This window comes from Scyliorhinus torazame, chromosome 10, assembly GCF_047496885.1.
Source record: "Scyliorhinus torazame isolate Kashiwa2021f chromosome 10, sScyTor2.1, whole genome shotgun sequence".
Classification (NCBI taxonomy): domain Eukaryota; kingdom Metazoa; phylum Chordata; class Chondrichthyes; order Carcharhiniformes; family Scyliorhinidae; genus Scyliorhinus; species Scyliorhinus torazame.
Window position 1 is genome coordinate 200,067,367 of NC_092716.1, and position 26,457 is coordinate 200,093,823.

The 26,457-nt window shown below is 45.5% G+C and overlaps 1 protein-coding gene across 2 annotated transcripts in view; it reads right to left on the reverse strand.

Moving 5' to 3' along the window:
• Positions 1 to 26,457, reverse strand: part of immp1l (inner mitochondrial membrane peptidase subunit 1) — a 227,115-nt gene that overhangs the window by 88,358 nt on the left and 112,300 nt on the right. For both annotated transcript variants that reach the window (XM_072466246.1, XM_072466247.1), the window contains 2 exons: positions 16,131 to 16,219; positions 15,861 to 15,987 (listed from right to left, as the gene is read on the reverse strand). In XM_072466246.1, coding sequence (XP_072322347.1) covers positions 15,861 to 15,987; positions 16,131 to 16,219 — 216 coding nt within the window. The remainder of the gene's footprint in view (positions 1 to 15,860; positions 15,988 to 16,130; positions 16,220 to 26,457) is intronic.

Genomic DNA, 26,457 nt, shown 5'->3' on the forward strand with positions numbered 1-26,457 from the left:
CTTGGGAAGTGGGGGGGGGGGGGGGTTTACTTTATTTTTGTTTATGTTATTTACACTGGAAGGGTCTGAGGGGGTGTATACACCTGTTGTCTTAAGTCGGCGTGTTAATGTTAATTTATTATTTAGGTACAGGGGGGGTGGTTTGGGGGGTTGCTTTTTTAGATTGTATTTTGTACTTAACCCTGTTGGGTTCTTTTTTCTTTCTCATTTTGTTATTGATATTTTATGAAAACCTTTAATAAAAATTCTTTAAAAAAAATAAATAACTTCCCAAACAACATCCAGAAGACAAAAGAAACACCTTTTTACAGAAGCACATCAGGTTTACATTCACTACTGAGAACATTTATAATAATTCTGAATGCACCAAATGATCAAGAGATAGTCTTTTCATGGCAGAGAGAACAGCAGTACACCTGCTTTGTCTGGCTTCAGCTCCAACACTGAAAACAAAGCCCAAAAAACACAGACACACCCAAGCTTTTCTCAAAGTGAAAAAGACAGAGCCAGAGCTCAGCTCCACCCACACTCTGACATCACTGCAGTAACATGAGCAGTCAAACATTTCTTAAAGAGACATTCTCATGACACCTTCCCCCAAGAAAAAACAATAAACCATCAACTTCAAGATGGTTTCATTTTTCACTATCCTTGCAATTCTCCAACACATGAGCATTGGTTATCACAGCTTTCAGGCAGTCAAATGCCGGTTGAAACTCTGCTGTCCATTGACATTTTTGACGTTTCTTCAGCAAGTCCAACAGTGGAGCAATCACGCTACAAAACCTTTGCACAAGTGTTCGATCTAATGCCAAGAAATCGCATTAGTTCCCTTCGTCTTGAGGGTATTGGAAACTCCTCAATAACTGTTGTCTTCACATCCCGCCGTTTGCATGGCCAAGGGAAGTGACTTGGGCTTTTTCAAATTCACTTTTGGCTAGGTTTATCACCAAACCCGCCTCCTGAAGTCAATCGAATAACTCCATCAGATGTTTTAAATGTTCTTTCCATGTTTGGCTGAAAATTACCCGATTGTTGATGTGTACCGCACAATTGGGAAATCCTGAAACAACTTTGTTAGTTAACCGTTGAAATGTGGCTGGGGCATTTTTCATGCCAAATGGCATAACTTTGAATTGGTATATACCATCTGGAGTCACAAAAGCTTAAATCTCCTTCACCCTTTCGGATAAAGGTAACCTTTAAGTAAATCCAGTAACCTTTAAGTAAATCCAGTTGGGAAATAAAAGCTGATTGTCCCACTTCCCCGATGCAATCCTCCAAACGTGGGATAGGATAAGAGACCGTTCTTGTGACTGCATTAACCTTTCTATAGTCCACACACAACCGTTGGGTACCGTCTGGTTTCGGGTGCCATTACTATGGGTGAGCTCCATTGGCTGCAACCCACTTCAATTATGCCACTTTTAAGCATACTCTCAATCGCTTTGTTAACCTGTGCCAATTCCCACCCTATTCATGTATTTGTCAAGATGCCCCTTAAATGTCACTATCGTCCCTGCTTCCACCACCTCCTCCGGCAGCGAGTTCCAGGCACCCACTACCCTCTGTGTAAAAAAACTTGCCTCGTACATCTCCTCTAAACCTTGCCCCACGCACCTTAAACTTATGCCCCATGGTAATTGATCCCTCTACCCTGGGAAAAAGCCTCTGACTATCCACTCTGTCTATGGCCCTCATAATTTTGTAGACCTCTATCAAGTCGCCCCTCAACCTCCGTCGTTCCAGTGAGAACAAACCAGGTTTATTCAACCGCTCCTCATAGCTAATGCCCTCCATGCCAAGCAAGATCCTGGTAAATCTCTTCTGCACCTTCTCTAAAGCCTCCACATCCTTCTGGTACTGTGGCGACCAGAATTGAACAGTGGCTGAACTAAGGTTCTATACAGCTGCAACATGACTTGCCAATTCTTATACTCAATGCCCCGGCCAATGAGGGCAAGCATGCCGTGTGCCTTCTTGACTACCTTCTCCACCTGTGTTGCCCCTTTCAGTGACCTGTGGACCTGTACACCAAGATCTCTCTGACTGTCAATACTCTTGAGGGTTCTACCATTCACTGTATATTCCCTACCTGCATTAGACCTTCCAAAATGCATTACCTCACATTTGTCCGAATTAAACTCCATCTGCCATCTCTCCGCCCAAGTCTCCAAACAATCTCAATCCTGCTGTATCCTCTAACAGTCCTCATCGCTATCCGCAATTCCACCAACCTTTGTATCGTCTGCACATTTTACTCCAAATCATTTATATATACTACGAACAGCAAAGGTCCCAGCACTGATCCCTGCGGAACACCACAAGTCACAACCCTCCAATCAGAAAAGTACCCTTCCATTGCTACTCTCTGCCTTCTATGACCTAGCCAGTTCTGTATCCATCTTGCCAGCTCACCCCTGATCCCATGTGACTTCACCTTTTGTAACAGTCATGTGAAGCATATTCACATGACACATTCGGTGAGTTTTCCTTCTATCTGGGGTTTTTATCACATAATTCACCTCACTTAATTACCTTTCAATCTGATAAGGTCCACAAAGCCTTGCTTCTAAAGGTTCACCTACCACTGGTAACAATACTAAAACTTTATCTCCACTGGCAAAACTACAAACTTTGGATTTCTTGTCCGCTACCCGTTCCATCACATGTTGTACAACTTTTAAATGTTGTCCAGCCAATTCACCTGCTCTATTTAATCGTTCCCTAAAATTTGACACGTAATCCAATAATGTAAGTTTCTCACTCACCAATTTTTCCTTCATCAATTTAAGTGGTCCTCTTGCCTCATGACCAAAGATTTGTTCAAAAGGAGTGAATTTGGTTGACTTATTAGATGCATCCCTAATTGCAAACAGTACGAATGGAAATCCTTTATCTCAATCCTCTGGATAATCGTGACAATAGGCCCTCAACATTGTCTTTACTGTCTGATGCCACCTTTCTAACGCTCCCTGCGATTCTGGATGGTACGCAGTTGATTTAAATTGTTTTATTCCTAACCTATCCAAAACTTCTTTGAATAACCTAGAGGTAAAATTCGATCCTTGATACGATTGTATTTCTGTGGGTAGTCCATATCTAGTGAAGAACTTAAGTAACTCCTCCACAATCTTTTTAGCTGTAATATTACGTACTGGAATGGCCTCTGGAAACCTAGTAGACACATCCATTATTGTCAAAAGATATTGATACCCACTTTTTGTTTTCGGAAGCGGTCCTACGCAATCAATTAGGACTCTTGTAAAAGGTTCCTCAAATGCTGGAATGGGTATCAAGGGCACTGGTTTTATCACTGCTTGAGGTTTCCCTATCACTTGACATGTGTGACATGATTGACAAAATTTAACTGCATCTTTATGTACTCCAGGCCAATAAAAATGCTTATGTATTTTAGTTTGAGATTTCCTTATTCCCAAATGACCTCCCACTGGTACCTAATGTGCAACTTGCAACACCTCCTTTCTATACCCTACCGGTAATACTACTTGATGAACTTCTGCCCACTTTTCATCCGCCTGCATATGTAAAGGTCTCCATTTTCTCATCAAGACATCACTTGTACGGTAATAACACTCTGGTATACCCTCAGATTCCTCTTCCGTATATGCTTTCTGATACATCCATTTTATTTCTCTCCTTTTGTTGTAACTCCGCCAATTTTCCTGAACTAAAAATATCCACCTCATCCTTCACCTGTTCTTGTTCTTTTTCAACCACCTGATCAAAAATAGTTTCTGATAATTGCACTTCCACTTCACTCTTTGATTTCTCCTCTTGTGTTAACCTGTGACTTTGCGACCTTGTTACTACACAATCTGGAAAAATCCCAGGATATTCGTGCTTCAACACTTCAGTTGTCTGATTTTCCACTGGCTTATCAACCACAGTAGGCATCACTCCCACCTAAGATCCAGCTATATCATTACCCAAGATAAACTGTATTCCTGGACAAGATCGTTTCTCTATTACTCTGACGACCACTTCACCACTCTTCACTGGACTTTCCAACCTTTCCTTATATAATTGAACACGACTCCTCTCGCCCTGAATTCCACATATTACCACCTTTTCTGGCAACATTCTTCCCAAACTACATAACTCCTCATCTCTTACCATTAAAGATTGACTAGCTCCCATATCTCTTAAAATTGTGACTTCATTACCTGCTCCTCCTGATATACATGAGTAAACTTTACCCACACAAGTAAATTCTTTAAAGACATCTGGCACCTTCTTATCAATCACCTCTTGATCAGGCTGTACAATCTTTTGCACCACCTTCGCTTCACTTGGGCTTTCCTTTCCCACTCTAACAAACCCCACTGTCTTATCCTGTTTTACCACATCAGCCTTCCCAGTGCTTTTCTTCAACCACCAACACTGTGACTTTACATGGCCTAGTTTATCACAGTGAAAACATTTGAAACTTTTCATTTCTTTTCCACCCTCCTAGATTTCCTTTTTAATCTGAGGTACACTCTCCTTATTATCTCCCATCAGATCACCTTTACCTTGACCACTTGAGCATTTCTCATGTCCCCAGTTTCTATCCCTCACTGGCTGAAACTGATGTCGGAAACCAAACTTTGATTTATGAACTAATTCATAATCATCTGCCATTTCCGCGGTTAATCTCGCAGTTTTAACCCTCTGTTCTTCCACATGAGTTCTCACTACATCAGGAATTGAATTTTTAAACTCCTCCAAAAGTATAATTTCTCGGAGAGCTTCATACGTTTGGTCTATTTTCAAAGCCCTTATCCACCTATCAAAATTACTCTGTTTGAGTCTTTCAAACTCCATGTATGTTTGACCAAATTCTTTCCTTAAATTTCTAAACATTTGTCTGTAAGAACATAAGAACTAGGAGCAGGAGGAGGCCATCTGGCCCCTCGAGCCTGCTCCACCATTCAATAAGATCATGGCTGATCTTTTGTGGACTCAGCTCCACTTTCCGGCCCGAACACCATAACCCTTAATCCCTTTATTCTTCAAAAAACTATCTATCTTTATCTTAAAAACATTTAATGAAGGAGCCTCTACTGCTTCACTGGGCAAGGAATTCCATAGATTCACAACCCTTTGGGTGAAGAAGTTCCTCCTAAACTCAGTCCTAAATCTACTTCCCCTTATTTTGAGGCTATGCCCCCTAGTTCTGCTTTCACCCGCCAGTGGAAACAACCTGCCCGCATCTATCCTATCTATTCTCTTCATAATCTTATATGTTTCTATAAGATCCCCCCTCATCCTTCTAAATTCCAACGAGTACAGTCCCAGTCTACTCAACCTCTCCTCGTAATCCAACCCCTTCAGCTCTGGGATTAACCTAGTGAATCTCCTCTGCACACCCTCCAGTGCCAGTACGTCCTTTCTCAAGTAAGGAGACCAAAACTGAACACAATACTCCAGGTGTGGCCTCACTAACACCTTATACAATTGCAGCATAACCTCCCTAGTCTTAAACTCCATCCCTCTAGCAATGAAGGACAAAATTCCATTTGCCTTCGTAATCACCTGTTGCACCTGAAAACCAACTTTCTGCGACTCATGCACTAGCACACCTAGGTCTCTCTGCACAGCAGCATGTTTTAATATTTTATCATTTAAATAATAATCCCTTTTGCTGTTATTCCTACCAAATTGGATAACCTCATATTTGTCAACATTGTATTCCATCTGCCAGACCCTAGCCCATTCACTTAGCCTATCCAAATCCCTCTGCAGACTTCCAGTATCCTCTGCACTTTTTGCTTTACCGCTTATCTTAGTGTCGTCTGCAAACTTGGACACATTGCCCTTGGTCCCCAAGGCTTCAGGCACTAGTTCATATGCACCTAAGATGGATTTTTTCATCTCCTCCTATGTCCCAGATACATCCTCCGGTAGTGATGCAAACACTTCACTCGCCCTATCTACCAGCTTTGTGTGAATCGGTCATACCCACATGTCCTGTGGCCATTTCATTTGTTCAGCTACCTTCTCAAATGAAATGAGAAAGGCTTCCACCTCCTTCTCGTCAAACCTAGGCAATGCTTGGACATATTTAAATAGATCCCCACCAAGCCTTCAACTTTGACGCTCTTTCTCACTACCCTCATCACTATCATCCAACTGTACGTTTCCCTTTACGTCTGCCAATTTTTTTTTTTTAATTTAGTGTACCCAATTCATTTTTTTCCAATTAAGGGGCAATTTAGCGTGTTCAATCCACCTACCCTGCACATCTTTGGGTTGTGGGGGCGAAACCCACGCAAACATGGGGAGAATGTGCAAACTCCACACGAACAGTGACCCAGAACCTGGGACCTCGGCGCCGTGAGGCAGCAGGGCGAACGCACTTCGCCGCCCTACATCTGCCAATTTTAACTGACTGTCATGTTTCATGACCATTTTCTGCAGTTCAAACTCTCTCTCTTTATCTTTTTCCCTGATCTGTATCTCCCTTTCTCTTTCTTTTTGTTCTGCTAGGGCTATTCTTTCTTTTCTTCTTTCTTCTCTCTCTCTTTCTTTTTCCTCTGTATCTCTTTCGTATTTAATTATTTCTCATGTTCCATTTCTTTAAGTTGTAACTGAATTTTTGCCATTTCCAATGAGTCAAACTGTATCTCAGGCAGCTTTAAATGCTTAGCCACCACCATAATTACCTCACCTTTTTGCATTTTGTCAGGTAATGTTAACTGCAATGTTTTTGCCAAATCTAACAATCTGCTTTTAGTCTCTGTCCGTAAGGTACTGCGTGTGACCGTCTTGACCCCCAAAAACTTCTGTGCCTCTGAAAGAGCCATTGTCCACAACACACTCCCTGCTTAAACTAACATACCACACCTGAAAAGCAACCACAATATGCTCACCCCCTCACTGTCTTTAAGTTCACAAAGCCAAGATAGACTTGTATCCCCTCGAGCCCCCAATTTGGTATGGGCCAGGGTTTAGAGAACCCCAAATTGTATCATGGAGTTCACCTGACCTACAACTTTTAATGGATTGTGGTATGGGAGCACACGGCCCACTCTACAGGTGTGGTACAGCAGAAATGGAAAAGTCTTTTTTAAAGCAAAACAATGTTTATTCTATCAAGTCAAGTTAACCTTTTTAAAACATACAGTGAACATCTTAGCAACCATCAATTCAAATACAACCCCCAAAGAATACAACACTAAGTAATCCTTAATAACTTCCCAAACAACATCCAGAAGACAAAAGAAACACCTTTTTACAGAAGCACATCAGGTTTACATTCACTACTGAGAACATTTATAATTCTGAATTCACCAAATGATCAAGAGATAGTCTTTTCATGGCAGAGAGAACAGCAATACACATGCTTTGTCTGGCTTCAGCTCCAACACTGAAAACGAAACCAAAAAATCACAGACACACCCAAGCTTTTCTCAAAGTGAAACTAGAAAACAGAACCAGAGCTCAGCTCCACCCACACTCTGACATCACTGCAGTAACATGAGCATTCAAACATTTCTGAAAGTGACATTCTCATGACAATGTGCAAACTCCACATGGACAGTGACCTGGGGCCGAGATCGACCCCGGGTCCTCGGCACCATGAGGCAGCAGTACCAATCACTGCGCAAACCTAAGAAGAAATTCTTGTTGATGTGTTTAGGTTTGGCTGTTCACTCACCTTTACCAGACACAGTGGGAACACTCGAGGAAATGTAAATGGACATACTAAGGACTGTGGGATACAGTAGAGACCCAGTAGATGATCTGAACAAGTGCAGGTAAAGGAAAAGGGAACATCACGGGTCCTTTGCTAACCACCTGTGGGCAATAATGCTCTTAAGGCCATGAAATTACATTTAAGAGAACCAGAACACCTTTGTCCCTCGCTGATAATCTCAGTTACGAAGGTGAACTCATGAAACGTCAGGTTTTGAGAGTGATGACTGCAGCATGGTGGCACAGTGGTTTGCACGCTGCCTCACAGTACCAGGAACCCGGGTTCAATTTCGGCCTTGGGTGACTGCGTGGCGTTTGCACATGCTCCCCGTGTAAGCACGGGTTTCCTTTGGGTGCTCCGGTTTCTTCCCACATTCAAAAGATGTGCAGGTTAGTGGGGTTATGGGGATAGGGTGGGGAGTGGGCCGAGGTAGGGTGCTCTTTCAGAAGGTCAGTACTGACTTGATGGACGGAATGGCCTCTTTCTGCACTGCAGAGATTCTATTCTCTGATGATTCCAAGGGACAAAACAAAAAGGGAGGAAGCCTGGGACGCCAACCCCGGGCCGCTGCCCTTACCCATAAAAATATTTTTCGAGGCACAGAAAGCAGATGAGGATTTGAAACAAAGCAGGGATGAAGTGTTTCCGACATCCTACAACAAATAGAAAACTAACAGAGAGATAAAGGTCTTGTCCTTAATGACGGAAGATATGTGGTACTGACACAGGATCGGAACCAGATAATCTATCAATGTCACGATATCCAGAGACACCAGGTGTGAATACAACTACGGAAAGAATTAAATGTTTATGTTGGTGGCCCAAATTAGATGGGGACATAAAGCATAGTGTGGAAAATTGTTTGGTTTGTGCCCAAAATAATCCAGACCACAATGCTAAGAAAGGAGAGCTTAGACACACCAAGCCGGTATATGGGCCATGGACGAATTTACAAATAGACTATGTGGGCCCCTTGACACCATGTAAGGGGGGTTACAAATGCATTTTGGTCATCATTGATACCTTCTGTAAACGGACTGAAGCATTCCCTACCAGGACGAACACGACAAAAGTATCAGCCAATGTGCTGCTACAGCAAATGTTCACTAAATAGGGACTTCCCCGTAGCATTAAATCAGACCAAGCAGCACATTTCACCACTCAGGTGATGCAGAATGTAATGACCCTATTAGGAATAAAGCAGAAACTTCACATAGCATATCATCCATATTCTAGCGGTATAATAATAATAATCTTTTTTCATTAACACTACAATGAAGTTACTGTGAAAAGCCCCTAGTCACCACATTCCGGCGCCTGTTCGGGTATAGTGGATAGAATGAAAAGAACCTTGAAAAGCATGATTCGGAAAACTGTCTGACAAAATAACTACGTGGAATATAGTTCTGCCCTTTGTCCTAATGTAGTACGAAATGCCGTGTATAAAATGAAAAACTGCAATAAAAGGATTTTTAAAATAAAAACATTTCAAAAATGAAAAGGTTGTACAACAGCGGATGGATAATATCCAAGCCACCCATATGGTCGCTACAGTTAAAATGGGGCAGAAAAAGAAAGACAGCAAAGCATATTTTGATGGGAAGGTCAAGCCTGTGGAATATGAGATCGGGAAACAAATCTTTTCCCAAGAGCTGGAAGATCTGTTTACAAGTGAAGTGCTATGGCTACATAGGGTAATGGCTCATTTTAATACCTCAAAAAACATTCGACGGTTCCTGACGTCTGCCCGCAACACAAGGCAAATAAGCTATCAGGTTTTTGAAGTATCAAGATTTTATTATTGCAAGCTTCAAAATTCAATATACCTTAAGTGATAGAAACAAAAGTAGGCCATTCAGCCCCTCAAGTCAGAGGACGTGCAAACTGAGCTTGTTTTCAACATGGAGACTAGCAGTATTGCTCAAGGTGAGTCAGGGGATCAACCGTTGTAAAAACTGGACTTTCTCCGAAATAAGTGACAAGTCAGCGCAGCAATTCTTCAGTGCATCTGTCCATGATGGTCAAATTTGGCATTGGAGATCAATTGCAATTAACTAGCTATTCCAAACATGTAAACGAGTGCATTCAACTGCCTGAATCACTTTTTTTTGATTATTTTGAATAAAACAAGGATGAAAGGTGAAACTGCACTGCTCTGCTAAACAAAATTGAATGGACAGCAGGAACACAGTAAGCAACCAGCTCAAAACGTACTATAAAGTAGCAGATTGCAGAACTACGACTAATATAAGTCAAAGATGAGTCATGTAGTTGGTGTCTGAAGCAAACCAATCAAAACAATATTTTTAATGCAGCAAGGGAGCATCAACATATCCAATTACACCTGCTGACAAGCAGAGTGTATGTACCATTTGTGTTAACCGTTATGCACATCAACACAGCGCTCTCAGCTGTAAACACCACAGGCAGATGTTTTGTTTGATATAGAAAATGCTTCAGGGTTAACCACTGTGTATTACCCTTGCTATCCTTCACCCACCCTCCAACTTAAACTATCTCCAAACTAATGAATCTTCATACGCAATTATGTTAGCTATAGAAATCCAAGACGAATGAGCTGTGTCATCCTGGCAATAAACTCCACTTATGCACAAGAGTAAACTAATTTCCCCCGCATCAGCATGTGCTTGGGCATTAGCAATTTGCAGGGATTGATTGTGGAGAAACTATTGCGGTGAAATAGATGTGTAACTCAGGCTTTTATCATCCTGAGTGACAAGCCAGACAGTTCCGTGTTTACAGATCCTAGTTGAATAAAGTGACATCAGGCACTCCTGTTTAAATGACACGGGGGCTTATTCTATCAGTGGTTTATGATGCAGAGTATTTTAATCTTGTGACTCTTTGAATGAAAACGGGAAAATAAACCTGAACCTTTGCAACATTGACCATATGGCAAAATAAGGCTTAAAGCTAAAGCAAATGGTATTAAAAGCAAAGGCAAATAGAAGTTATGTGCTTGGATAAGAAGCATTTTAATTATAATCCCTGATTAAATATCAGTGCTTTTAAAGCCAATAACATACTGATAGCAATTGATGTTCAAATTAAATATTAACCCTGTTTAGTTACTCCAGAGAGCCTAGGGCATCAATTTTGCCATCTATTTACTTGATTAAGTAGAACTTCAGCACTGAAGGGTCATACAATTAATGACCTACACCATGCAGTTATACTACTGAAAACTATAGAAACAGCTTCAAGACCTGTTGCCTTATTCGACTATACTTAGGCAATAAAAGTAGAGGTGAACTACTACACCATAAATCTGCTTACACAGTGCTCTTCTCAAATCACTCCTTGCCTAAAATTCTTACAGGGAAAATGTTTCCAATTACTATTACAGTAGAATCATTGCTTAGCTCAATGCAGCAATCAAAGTACATAGAATTTGTACTTTGTCTCAAATCTAGCTCAGCACCAGGTGATGTCCACAAAATCTGAGATTCTTTTTCCAATTAAAGAGCAATGGCCAATCCACCTACCCTGCACATCTTTTTGGGTTGTGGGGGTGAGACCCACGCGACAGGGAAGAATGTGCAAACTCCACAGGACAGTAACCCGGAGCGGAGATCAAACCCGGGTCCTCTTTTAAAGCTGTCATGCATGAATTTTAATTATTATTTGATGAGTAAAATAATTTGTTCGGCTAGGTGCTGCATTGGCACGGTGGTGTGCCAAATAGTTATCAGCTTTGCTTGCTTTTCTTTACCCGTGCTCCAAGTGACCCTTGATCCCACCCAACTCAGCTCAGTCAGATCTGCCTGACCTGGCCCAGCCTGAAACGCCTGACGGGAAAACTGGCAAGACCTGAAATCTGGCATGAATTTGGTCAAGAGAGTGCCAGGTTTGAGACATTGTACCTCAACACTAAAGCTTTAGTTAAAGCAATTTTTGTAGCTTATTTCCAAGCTGTATTTTGTCACCTCAAATTACACAGGTTTTAAGCAATGGTTGCCTAATTAACAAGTGATCTCTTAAAAACTTGCTATGAAAAACAGCAGTTTCCAAGAAAATAAAGGTACAAACATTTGTGTCTTAATTGCACACATTTCAGCAGGTGGCATAGTGGCACAGTGGTTAGCACAGCTACCTCACAGTACCAGAGATCCAGGATCATTTCCGGCCTTGGGTGTCTGTGTGGAGTTTGCATATTCTCCCAGTGTTGATTTGTGTTTCCTCCGGGTGTTCCGGTTTCCTCCCACAGTCCAAAGATGTGGGTTGGCCATACTAAAATTGCCCCATTGTGTCCAGGTTAGGTTGTGTAAGATAGGTGACGTTACGAGAATAGGGAAGGGGAGTGAGCCTGGGTGGGGCACTCTTTCTGAAAGGGTTGGTGCAGACTCGATGGGCCGAATGGCCTCCTTCTACGCTGTAGGGATTCTATGCTTCTATGACAAGATATTTGAAAAGCAAATTACTCTAGTCAGGTTTACACCCATGCAACAACAGTACACATAAAGATGTAGCATGAGTGTGTCTCATGGCTCTACATGAATGACTTGAAACAGAAGTTCTGAATTTAGAGTCCCATTGTTAATGTTCTACAAATAATAAAAACAATATTTATTGTCACAAGTAGGCTTACATTAACACTGCAATGAAGTTACTGCAAAAAGCCCCTCATCGCCACATTCCGGCGCCTGTTCGGTAGGGAGAATTCAGAATGTCCAAATTACCTAACAAGCACGTCTTTCAGGACTTGTGGGAGGAAACCGGAACACCCAGAGGAAACCCACGCAGACATGGGGAGAACGTGTAGCCTCTGCACAGACAGTGACCCATGCCGGGAATCGAACCTGGGACCCTGACTCTGTGAAGCAACCGTGCTAACCACCGTGCTACCGTGCCGTCCATAAATGGTCTAGGGGTTAATTTAATTAATGACAGGAAGGACTATTAAAGATGGCAGTATGGGAACTTCATACTGAACCTAGTGTCGACAGCAAATACACATGATTAAATTACAATAATAATATTGCTAATTAGCACTTGATTGCAGCTCAAAAATAGTTTTGTTACACTGTACAGTCTCTAAATTATTCTTCATAAAATTCAACAATCCATTTGGAAATTATTGGATACTGTGAATTTACTTGGTTGAGGTTTCAAACAATATTTTTAATTAAAATCCTCAGAACTTGTTACTCCTAGATGGGGTCAGTATCATGAAGCGTGACAGTTTTCAGAAAGAAATGCCACAGATATAACTCCCATGGACAAACATGCTTAAAATTTTCAGAGGATTATACATTTAAGGAGATGGCCATTCAGCCCCTCGAGCCTGTCCCACCATTAAACGAGATCGTGGCTGATCTGTGGCCTAACTCCATATGCCTGCCGTTAGCCCATATCCCTTGATATCTTTGCTCAACAAAAATCTATCTGTCTCAGATTTAAAATTAACAACGGTTCTAGATTCACCTACTGTTTGTGGGAAAGAGTTCCAAACCTCTATTACCCTTTGCATTAAGAAGTGCTTCTTAACATCTCTCCTGAACGGTCTCGCCCTAATTTTAGACTATGCCCCTTAGTTTTAGAATCTCAAACCAGTGGAAATAGTTTATCTTTATCTACCGTGCCTTTTCCTGTTAATATCGTGAATACTTTGAACAAATCACCCCATAAACCTTCTAAATTCTAGCAAAAACAGGCCTAATTTATGTAATCTCGCCTTGTAACATAACCCCAAGTAGTAGCGCAGGTATAATTTTTTTAAAAACCTACATTGCACTTCCTTCAAAGCCAAAATATCCTTCCTAAGGTGTAGTGCCCAGAACTGCTCACAGTACTCAGGGGTCTAACCAAGTTTTTGTATAGCTGCAGCATAACATCTGTGTCTTTATACTCCAATCCTCTAGATATAAAGGCTAGCATTCCATTAGGCTTTTTGATTATTTTCTGCACCTCTGCATTTTAAGGACCTATACATCTGAACCCCCAAATCTTTTTGAACATCCATTGTACTTAACCTCTTTCCATGTACTCTGCTCGATCGTTTTTTTGATCCAAAATGGATAACCTCACACTTGCTTACATTGAATTCCATCTGCCACAATTTTGCCCAATCACCGAGTCTGTCAATACCTCCATGCAATTTTATGCTATCATCTAGGCTGTCTACAATGTCACTTAACTTTGTATCATCAGCAAATTTGGGTGTATGACTTTATATGCCATCATCTAAGTCATTAATGAATAATGCAAATAATTGAGACCCCAACACAAATCCTTGTGGTACACCACTAGTCACCTCCTGACAATTAGAGTATTATCTCCACTCTCTGTCATCTGCCACTCAACCAATTTAATGCTGAGTGGTGATATTGATGGTGAATGGCGATATTAATGCTGTCATTCATTGCCATGTAAGTTCCCTTCGGCTTTGTTTTAAAATGAGTCTTTACTGATAAAAATGGATTGCATATAAATTTCATCAAAATTCTTATTGAATTTCTATTGACTTTTCCTTTTGATACATTAAAGGATGTGAGCCAATATTCCGATGGCCCCTTGCACTATTAAATCCGAGACCGTGAGTGGTTTCTGCCTGATCTCAGCTCAGGTTAGTGCCTCATTGTAAAGCTGTGGACCAGATAATTTAATTATATGTTTTAAGGGAAGTGGGGGGAACCCAATGTGGGTAGGTGTTTGACGAAATGAGCCATCAGGGCAGGAAGGGGTGGAAAATATCAGAAGAGGGAAATGTCTGATGAGGGGTCGAAAAAATCTTAAGGAGAATGAGAAAATTGAAACAGCAGTAAGATTAAAACCTGCTGCTGCCTGAAGAGCAACAGCAGCAACAAAGGATGCCTGGGTGGCATGGATGGCAGCAGGTTGAAGAAATGCAAAGCAAGCTTTAGAAAGCTGGGCCTGCAAGTCTTTGTAATGGAAATATTGAGATATATTACCTACAGTGCAAGTGAAATCAGAGGTGGAAAGGGAACATAGGCTAGGCAGAAATCTGCTTGCGATTTTAGAATTTATGGACTGAAATCTCTTGGGTCCTGTTCTACAAATAGATTGCTGGAGGTGCATCACACTTACGAAAGGACACTGAGGAATGTCACACAGCAAGTGGAACAGAACACAATAGCCATGGTGGAATCCTGTGCTAACTTCTGTGCCAGTATCATGAAGGATTCAACGTCACGCACGCTATCTTTCATCATATCCATCTGCATCCAATCCCTCTGAAATAGAGCCAAGAACTATTGGTGACCGCGAGTCTCACGGACCACCTCCATATCACATCAGGACAAATTAAAGAACATAACAGAGGGGCATCATAAGAACGCATGAAGCTGTTCGGGAGCGGCTGTTGTAAATAACGTATACAATAAAAATACTTGGTGACAAGAAGTTCTATATTCGGAATTAAATCTGTGATTTGATTCTGTGTTTGCAATTATATTTGGAGGTCACTTATGAACAAACAAAGTGGGCTACAGGTTAGGCTTTTGTCTATTACTGTGTACATGCTCTCCAACAAACAACCTGGAATGAAGAAGCAGAAGAATCCTGATGTTCAATGAGTTTGGTAGCACAACTGGGTAAAGCCTTAAAAAGGCAAATATAATCCTTAGTTTTGTATCCAGCAGTACAGAATACAAAAGCAAAGAGGAAGTATTTCAGCTTAATTGGGCTGCAGTTGGACAATAGTGTTCAGTTTGAACAGTAGTTAGAGGTGGACAGAAAATTAATGAAAAAGGTGCGGCATAGATTTATTAGAATGTTACATAGGACTAGAAAATGATATTGGTTGGAGTGTCACAGTCTTCGATGTTATGAAGAAAACTAGTGGCAATTATTTCTGGTATCATGAAAGAGAACATAGGAACAGGCTATGAAAATCAAGTTGAACCTAGAAAAGGAGCAACTATCTACACTTAAATGTTTAGTCAAGGAATAGTGGCACAGCTCAACAAAAATTAACTCAGTTGAAACATGAAAAAATTGAACACATTCTTAGTTTACCAGGGAATAGAGAGGTTTCGCATCAAGGAAAATGCAAACTGACTGAATGACCTGTAGATTAACCTAAACAAAACAAGACGGGCTAAATAGGCTGTTGCTACTTTATGTGCATATGTTATCATTGTGTTGAAATAGATAACATAAAGATAATAAAACTCACGTATCTCTGGCTCCTAAAGGCATCTAGTGGACCACCAGTGTACACTTTGTCTCCTTCCAGACCAATCACTCGTTTGCAAATATTCATCTTGGGATTGCTGGGACTTTTAGCAATTACAACATCACCTCTGCAGACAAAATTCCAAGTGGGGTTAGAGGAAACATTTCCACATGTGGATTCTGAACAAATAAACAAAGTAAATATATCCAAAAAGTAAGATTGTATGATTTAGAAATTCTGCAATTTCTTACAAATATTGTGGAAGCTTACTTTTCAATGCGATAAAACTGCCGACTAAGTTTCTCAGAGATGATAATATCATTGGTCTTAATTGTAGGCTCCATGGAAGGACCGGAACACTGGAAAAGAAGAAAAATGTATTGCTGATTTTCAAATATATTTATTTGTGCATTGAAAAATAATTCCTTTAAAAAAAAAATTTAGAGTGCCCAATTCATTTTTTCCAATTAAGGGGCAATTTAGCGCAGCCCATCCACCTAGCCTCCACATCTTTTTCGGATGTGGGGGCGAAACCCACGCAAACACGGGAAGAATGTGCAAACTCCACACAGACAGTGACCCAGAGACGGAATCGAACCTGGGATCTTGGATCCGTGAGGCTGCAGGACTAACCCACTGCGCCACAGTGCTGCCCCAAAAAATCATTCCTGGATCACCAACAAAACATTGGTCCTGAAATTACTACTGACCATGAAATATTGGTGTTCAAATTTTTAATAGCTTCCTGAAGTTTAAACTAATTAATTTTTTGAAAGAAACGGTCACCTTTTATTGTCAAAGTTTAAAAGTCCTTTTTTAGTTTTAAAAGATACTGCACTTCTCTCAAACATCTGCCAATATTGCCCTAAATCTGGCCACGTGAAGCCTCACAAGAATAGTCGGAATGACATCATTGACTTTCTTTTCCCCTGAAATAAAATTTGGCGTGTCCTCATTGGTTCACCGCAAGCATTCAGGTTATGTTAAATTGTTACAAGGCTGGTTAAGCCACAGCTAGACTTGTTGGACAACAAACTTTAGGAAGGATGCCAAGGCCTTATAGAGAATGCAGATCAGTTATGAAGAACACAAGAATATAAGACTGAGTGCAAAATATCCATGGTTGCGGACAATACAAAACTAGGTGCAAACGTAAGCAGTGAGGACAGAAGCTGTGAGGACAAAAAGAGGCTGGAAAGAGTTACAGACTGGTTAAGTGATTGTAATCATTCTGCCATCTTATTTGCCGATGTGGGAAAGTGTGAAATTGTCTACTACTGTAGGAAAAATGAGAAAGTTGAATTCACTCTAGAAAGTGAGGGACTAGTAAATGCTAGCATTCGGGGGGATTTAGAGATCCTTGTACACATATCACAGAGTTAACATGAAGGCACAAAAAACAATTCAGAAAGAAAGTTGTGTATTAGCCTTAATTGCAATGGGGTTGCAGTATAAAGAGGTCTTGCTGCCATTATATGGAACTTTGGTGAAAGCACACCTGTATTCCTTCCTTAAGGAAATATGTGTTTGCCCGAGAGGAGATGCAGCAAAAGTTAGTCAGATTGATTCCTGGGACAAGAGAACTGACCTAGGAAGAAAGACTGAAAGATTGAACCGATACTCTCTGGAGTTCAGAAAAATTAGATGTGATCTCATTGAAATGCTTAAAATTAGAGGGCGTGACAGTGGAGTTCCTGAGAGGCCATTTTCCCCGGCTGGAAGATCCAGAACAGGCATGGCCAACACACAGCCTGAGGGCCCCACCCGGTCCCCAAAGTCACTCCAAGCAGCCCCAGGAACCAGTTTCAAACTGTCAGTCAAACTCATAAGCTGGAATGGAAGATCCTGTAAGGTGTTTCAAATGAGCATCTTAGCAGAAATGTGGAAAGAAAGAGTATGATTGGAGGAGAAACAAACACCAGCAGCGGGGTTTTCTGGGGAGAAAGAGGTTTTCTTTCAGGTGGGGTGGGGAGGCATAAGAGAGGGAGAGAGTGCCATGGGCTACAAGCGCTGGGTAGGAAGGGCTGGTTATGAGACCCGGTAAGCAGAGCTTGCCAAGTTACTGAGGAGGAGAGGCTGGCTGCCGGGGCCACAGGGAAGAGAGACCGGCCCTGCCGGGGCCGCGGGGGTGAGATGTGGGGAGCCCAGTGTCGGAGGAAGGGGGACGAGGATCAGGCTGGCTATGCATGTGGGGGTGGTAGAGAGTGCGTGGTGAGTGTGCGCGCGCATGCATTTTTAAAAAAAGAAATATTTTTATTAACATTTTTACATATTTTCAACAAACCCCCCCCCTTACAGAAAAAAGAAAAACAAAGAACACATAAATAAACATCTTACAACGACATCACAAATTCCCCCAGTATACAAACCCCCCATTAAACAATAATAAACACAGTAGAAAACACAAAGTACACGCCCCCCCCCACCCTCCGGGTTGCTGCTGCTGCTGCTGACCACCTCCTAACGCCCCGCTAGAAAGTCTAGGAACAGTTGCCACCGCCTGAAGAAGCCTTGCACAGACCCTCTCAAGGCAAATTTTACCCTCTCCAATTTAATGAAGCCTGCCATGTCGCTGATCCAGGTTTCCACGCTCGGGGGGCCTCGCATCCTTCCACTGTAGCAGAATCCTCCGCTGGGCTACCAGGGACGCAAAGGCCAGAATACCGGCCTCTTTCGCCTCCTGCACTCCCAGCTCGCCCGATACCCCAAATAGTGCTAACCCCCAGCTCGGCTTAACCTGGGTGTTCACCACCTTACACATCGTCCTTGCAATACCCCTCCAGAACCCATCCAGCGGCGGGCACGCCCAGAACATATGGGTATGATTTGCTGGGCTCCCCGAGCACCTCCCACACCGGTCTTCCACCCCAAAGAACCTGCTCAGCCTCGCCCCTGTCATATGCGCTCTGTGAAGAACCTTAAATTGTATCAGGCTAAGCCTGGCGCAAGAGGAGGAAGAATTAACCCAACCCAGGGTGTCCGCCCACGTACCCTCGTCTATCTCCTCCCCAAGATCCTCCTCCCATTTACCCTTTAGCTCATCCACCGAGGTCTCCTCCTCCTCCTGCATCTCCTGGTAGATCGCCGAGACCCTGCCCTCTCCAACCCACACCCCCGAGAGCACCCTCTCCTGGATCCTGAGTGCTGGAAGCAGCGGGAACTCCCTCACCTGCCGTCTTACAAACACCCTATCCTGCATGGGGGGGGGGGGGGGGAGCCCAAATTTTTCCTCCAGCGCCCCAAGGCTCGCAAACGTCCCATCTAAAAACAGGTCCCCATCCTTCTAATTCCTGCCCTGTGCCAGCTCAGGAACCCTCCATCCATTCTCCCCGGGACGAACCGATGGTTCTCCCGGATCGGGGACCAAACCGAAGCCTCTACCTCACCCCTGTGGCGCCTCCACTGACCCCAAATTTTCAAAGTCGCCGCCACCGCCGGACTCGTGGTGTACCTAGTCGGCGGGAATGGCAGCGGTGCTGTCACCAGTGCTCCCAGACTTGTGCCCACACAGGACGCCATCTCCAGCCTTTTCCACGTCGCCCCCTCCCCCTCCATCACCCATTTGAGTATCATCGCCACATTGGCAGCCCAGTAATACCCACACAGATAAGGTAACGCGAACCTTCCTCTGTCCCTACTCCGCTCCAGAAACACCCTTCTCACCCTCGGGGTCTTTTTTGCCCACACGAATCCCATGATGCTCCTACTGACCCGCTTAAAAAAGGCCTTAGGGATCAGGATGGGGATGCACTGGAATATAAAAAGGAACCTCGGGAGCACCGTCATCTTCACCGACTGTACCCTACCCGCCAAGGAGAGTGGCAGCATATCCCACCTTTTAAACTCCTCCTCCATCTGCTCCACCAGCCTCGTCAAGTTGAGATTGTGTAGGGCCCCCCAGCTCCTGGTCACCTGGATCCCCAGATACCGAAAACTCCTTACCGCCCTCTTCAGTGGAAGCTCGTCTATCCCCCTTCCCTGGTCCCCCTGGGTGTACCACAAAGAGCTCACTCTTCCCCACGTTGAGCTTATACCCGGAAAAGTCCCCAAACTCCCTGAGCGTCCGCATCACCTCCGGCACCCCCCCCACTGGGTCCGCCACATACAGTAACAGGTCATCGGCATACAACGAAACCCGGTGTTCCTCCCCCACCCGGACCAGCCCCCTCCAGTTCCTGGACTCCCTTAGAGCCATAGCCAAAGGCTCAATTGCCAATGCAAATAGCATGGGGGCGCCCCTGCCTCGTCCCCCGGTACAGCCGAAAGTATTCCGACCTCCTCCGATTCGTGGCCACATTCACCACCGGGGCTTCGTAAAGTAGCCTAACCCAATTAATGAACCCCTCCCCAAACCCAAACCTCCTCACCACTTTCCTATCGAAGGCCTTCTCCGCGTCCATCGCCACCACTATCTCCGCCTCCCCCTCCACTGTGGGCATCATGATTACGTTAAGGAGCCTCTGCACATATGTATTCAGTTGCCTTCCTTAACAAAACCCGTCTGGTCCTCGTGAATCACCCCCGGGACACAGTCCTCAATTCTGGTAGCCAACACCTTCGCTAACAGCTTCGTGTCCATGTTGAGGAGAAAGATTGGCCTATATGACCCACACTGTAATGGGTCCTTGTCCCGCTTCAAGGTCAGCGAGATCAGCGCCCTGGAAATCGTCGGGGGTAGGGCCCCCCCTCCGTCGCCTCATTGAAAGTCCTCACTAATAGAGGGCCCAGCAGGTCCATGTACTTCTGGTAAAATTCTACCGGGAACCCATCTGGCCCCGGTGCCTTCCCCGCCTGCATACACCCCAGCCCCTTAGTCAGCTCCTCCAGCCCTACGGTGCCCCAAGCCCAGCCACCTGCTCCTCCTCCACCCTCGGGAACCTCAGTCGATCCAAAAATCGACGCATCCCCCCCTCCTCCGTCGGGGGCTCAGACCTATACAGCCCCTCATAAAAGTCTCTAAATACCCCATTTATTCCCACCGCACTCCACATAGTGTTTCCCCCATTATCCCTAACTCCCCCAATCTCCCTCGCTGCCTCCTGCTTCCGAAGCTGGTGTGCCAACATCCGGTTAGTCTTTTCCCTGTACTCATACACCGCCCCTTGCGCTTTCCTCCACTGCACCTCTGTCTTCCTGGTGGTCAACAGGTCGAACTCGGCCTGGAGGCTTCATCGCTCCTCGAGTAGTCCCTCCTCGGGGACCTCTGCATACCTCCTATCCACCCTTAAAATCTCCCCCATCAATCTCTGCCCCTCTCTCCTCTCCTTCTTCTCCTTGTGGGCCCTAGTGGAGATTAGCTCTCCCCTAATCACCGCCTTCAGCGCCTCCCAGACCACCCCCACCTGCACCTCCCCATTATCGTTAGCCTCTAAATAGCTTTCAATACACCCCCAGATCCGCCCTCTTCATCCGCCAGCAAGCCCACATGCAGGCGCCACAGCGGGCGCTGGTCCCTCTCCTCCCCTAGCTCCAGCTCCACCCAATGCAGGGCATGGTCTGAGATGGCAGTGGTCGAATCCTCCGTGCCCTCCACCCTCGGAATTAGTGCCCTGCTCATAACGAAGAAGTCTATCCGGGAGTAGGCTTTATGGACGTGGGAAAAAAAAGAAAATTCCCTGGCCCCCGGCCTGACAAATCTCCATGGGTCCACTCCTCCCATCTGATCCATAAACCCCCTCAGCACCTTGGCCGCCGCCGGCCTCTTACCCGTCCTGGACCTGGAGCGGCCCAATGCTGGATCCAGTACCGTGTTGAAGTCCCCCCCCCATTATCAAGCTCCCTGCCTCCAGGTCCGGAATCCGGCCCAACATGCGCCGCATAAATCCGGCATCGTCCCAATTTGGGGCATATACATTCACGAATAAAACCCGCACCCCCTGCAGCTTACCACTCACCATCTCATACCTACCTCCATTGTCTGCCACGATGTTCAGCGCCTCAAACGACACCCGCTTCCCCACCAAAATCGCCACCCCTCGATTCTTTGCGTCCAACCCCGAGTGGAAAACCTGCCCTACCCACCCCCTTTTGCAGCCAAATCCCAGCTCCCCCACCTCGGGCCTCCCATCTCCCCTCCCCCCATCGGGGCCCCGTCCTTCCAACCACCGACGCCCACACTCTCACAAAACCCCCCCTTCGAACCAATTCACCCCACCTCACCCAGCACCCAAGGAAACAGTACAGAACAGAACATCCCCCAAAGCACAGTAACCACAGTAGCCCCCCGCGGCCTCCCCTCACAACCGACCCTCAGTCCGTGTCCAACATTACCAGCCTGAATAAAGGTCCACGCCTCCTCCGGCGTCTCAACGCAATGGTGCCGGACCTTAAACGTGACCCACAATCGCGCCGGCTGCAGCATCCCGAATTTCACCCCCTTCCGATGCAGAACCGCCTTAGCCCGATTGTACCCGGCCCTCTTCTTGGCCACCTCCGCGCTCCAGTCCTGGTATATACGGACCTCTGCATTCTCCCACCTGCTGCTCCGCTCCTTTTTTGCCCAACTTAGGACACACTCCCTGTCCACCAAGTGGTGGAACCGCACCAATCCCGCCCACGGCGGCTCGTTAGACTTGGGCCTCCTCGCCAGGACTCGGTGGGCCCCATCCAGCTCCAGGGGCCTCGGGAAGGCACCCGCGCCCATCAAAGTGTTCAGCATCGTGACCACATATGCTCCAGCATCCAACCCCTCCACTCCTTCCAGGAGATCCAGAATCCGCAGATTCTTCCTCCTCGACCGATTCTCCATGTCCTCGAACTTCTCCTGCCATTTCTTATACAGCGCCTCGTGCGCATCCACCTTCACCGCCAGGCCCAATATCTCATCCTCATTCTCCGAGGCCTTCTGCCGCACCTCCTGGATCGCCGCCCCCTTGGGCCTTCTGGGTCTCGACCAGCTTGTCGATCGAAGCCTTCATCGGTTCCAGCAGCTCTGCTTCCAATTCCGTGAAGCAGCGCTTGAGAAACTCCTGTCGCTCTTGCGCCCACGCTGCCTGGTCTCATCCCGCCGCCATCTTGGCTTTCCTCCCTCGCACTTTTTGCTGCACCAGAATTACTTTTTACACCGCTCCACTCCGTCCAATCTATACACTGCTGGGGAAATCGTACTGTCACCTTCCCACACTGGGAAACGTTGAACAAATGCTGCTGGGGCTCCTCAAAGAGCCCAAAAATCCGTTTCTGGTGGGAGTTGCCGAACGTGCGACTTAGCTCAGCATAGCCGCAACCGGAAGTCCGTGTGCGCGCATGCACGTGTCTGTTAGTGAATGTGTGTGGGAGTGAGAGAGTCAGTCTGTGCCTACGTTACTCCCAGTCTCAGGTTTCCCACTCACTCTCAGAATGTTCCAGATGGTGGGGGTGAGGAGAAATTTCTTCACCCAGATAGTGGTGAATCTGTGTAATTCGCTACCACGGAAAGTAGTTGATGCCAAAACGTTATGCAATTTCAAGAAGTAATTAGATATAGCTCTTGGGCTAAAGGAATCAAGGTTAATGGGGGGGAAGGCGGGATCAAGGCATTGAAACCAAAGAGAAAATGCTGGAAAATCGCAGCAGGTCTGGCAGCATCTGTAGGGAGAGAAAAGAGCTAATGTTTAGAGTCCAGATGACCCTTTGTCAAAGCTGTGGTCTCACGGTGCCGAGGTTCCAGATTCGATCCCAGTTCTGGGTCACTGTCCGTGTGGAGTTTGCACACTCTCCCAGTGTTTGCGTGGGTTTCGCCCCCACAACCCAAAGATGTGCAGGGTAGGTGGATTGGCCACACTAAACTGTTCCTTAGTTGGAAAAAATAATTGGAACTCTAAATTTAAAAAAAAAAACTCCTTTTTACTACAAGCCAATAGGAGTGTCAATCATTCAAACACTTTAAGGTATCAATAGCCTAAACTGCAAGTTTTTAAAACCTCCTTTTCTTGTGCAAATAACCACTGTAAAAGACAAAAGAGATCAGAGAGCCAGAGCTGTCAATCAAGCAGCATTCTCCCTGGGGCTCAGATATTTCATTACTCTAATGGATGTCTGGGTTTTCAGACAAGCCTCATAATACATGCTTGGCTTTGGTTTCTTCGTTCGAGCCTGGGTGATAATCAGCGTATGAGATCTATGTAATTAACTCACCCAAAAATAATTCTCTGATACCCTGCAAATTTGAAATTTTTGGGAGGCGAATTTTCACATAAAATGGCAACTGTAATTTTCAGTGTAAAAATCAGTGTGAAGCCCGCCAGCACGTTCCGGATCATTAGGCTCTTAGAAAGAAAGCATTCGCCCATGTGAAAAAGGCCACGCCTGAGGCGCAAAATGTCTGATTCACCCGCCTCAGGGGTCATTGAGCACTTGTGGTCACTGCAGCATGGTAGCACAGTGGGTAGCACTGTTGCTTTACAGCTCCAGGGTCCCAGATTCGATTCCCGGCTTGGGCTACTGTCTGTGCAGAGTCTGCACGTTCTCCCAGTGTCTGCGTGGGTTTCTTCTGGGTGCTCCGGTTCCTCCCACAAGTCCCGAAAGACGTGCTGTTAGATAATTTGGACATTCTGAATTCTCCCTCTGTGTACCTGAACAGACGTCGGAATGAGGCGACTAGGGGCTTTTCACAATACCTTCATTGCAGTGTTAATATAAGCCTACTTGTGACAATTATTTAAACAGCTCCCATCAAGATCCCATTTTGATCTTATTCTAGCCTAGAGGATGGCAGCTGGTAGACCAGCTCCCAGATTTTCGGAGGGGGATGTCACTCGATTTCAGGATGCTGTGGAGGAGAGGAGGAGAAGTGGGCCACAACTTACCCATGGATTGGCAGGAAGCCCTCCAGCAAGGTAAACAATCCTGACCAGGGAGATGGTGGTAGCATTGTCAGTGCCAGCAACCTGACCAAGAGATCGGGGCTCAATGTAGAAAAAAGATGAATGACCTATTACGGATTGGGAGGGTAGACGCCCGTCACCCCACCTTTCCAATAATCACCAGAATATCACCTTGAACCCAGGTGCCCGCCACCTTACAGGCCCCCAGCATCCGAGCTCCCAGCATTATCCTCTACCAGCCGCCCCCCCCACCCTCACCAGGCCTCTCTGTTTAAGCGCAGTGCCCACACATGCCAGGTGTCATCAACCTCTGATCTGCCAGGCGTCCCTGCAGGAGAAGGTTGTCCACAACTGCACAGACAGAGAGAGAAAGAGCCAGAGAGAGAAAGAGCCAGAGAGAGAGCGAGAGCCAGAGAGAGAGAGCCAGAGAGAGCGAAAGCGAGAGTGCGAGAGCGTGAGCGAGAGCGAAAGCGAGAGTGCGAGAGCGTGAGCGTGAGCGAGGCGAGAGACAGACAGACACACACACACACAGATGGGCAGTGGAATGTGCAAACTAAGGCGAGGGCCGTGGGGTATGCAGGGGAGAAACAGGAGGGGGGGGGGTCTGCACAGATACAGACGAGTTGGTCAACAACAGAAAAACGAGGAGCCACTGCACTTTCATCCAGATGATCAGTCTCAAGTGAGTTTTTTGTTGTCTCAACCCTTGACCAGACCATGTACGAAAACCATTTCCTATCAAACGATGAACCTCAGCTGTCAACCATCAGTGCCCCACCCCTCCCCCGCCCCTCCTCCCCCAGCAACTTTTGACAGCACCTCAGAGGAGATCTCAGAGGAGGACACAGATGATACATCACAGCTATCATGGCATCATCCACCATCGCAGATACAGGCACCTCGGTGAGCAAACTTAAGACAGGCTATCTGGTGAGCACCACATTGCTTCTGATGCACATCAGGTGGAACCAGGAACATCCCAGTGATCGCACAGAAGTTTGCTGGATCCCAGGACTCAGCTGTGCACCAGCCAGGTGACGTACCTCTGGTCACATTTGTCCCTCAGCTGTGGAGATGCAAAGGCAGAGCCGGGAATACTAGGTGGGGTTGTCAGAACCATTCCTGCGACTACAGGTCTCTGGCACAGAGTCTGTCCCTGTTGCTCAGAAGGGAAGGGGGGAAGAGGAGTAGAACATTAGTCATTGGAGACTCCATAGTTAGGGGGGATAGATAGGAGATTCTGTGGGAACGAGAGAGACTCGCGGTTGGTCTGTTGCCTCCCAGGTGCCAGGGTCCGCGATGTCTCGGATCGTGTTTTTGTGATCCTTAAGGGGAGGGGGAGCAGCCCCAAGTCGTGGTCCACAAAGGTACCAACGACATAGGTAGGAAAGGGGATAGGGATGTAAGGCAGGAATTCAGGGAGCTAGGGTGGAAACGTAGATCTAGGGCAAACAGAGTTATTATCTCTGGGTTGTCACCCGTGCCACGTGCAAGCGAGACGAGGAATAGGGAGAGAGAGCAGTTGAACACGTGGCTACAGGATTAGTGCAGGAGGGAGGGTTTCAGATTTCTGGATAATTGGGGCTCATTCTGGGGTAGGTGGGACCTCACCGGCAGGCAGGAAGGTGGTTTAAAGAGTGCCTACTTCAATGCTAGGAGCATCCGGAATAAGGTGGGTGAACTTGCGGCATGGGTTGGTACCTGGGTCTTCGATGTTGTGGCCTATCCATGTTGAGACATGGATAGAGCAGGGACAGGAATGGTTGTTGCAGGTGCCGGGGTTTAGATATTTC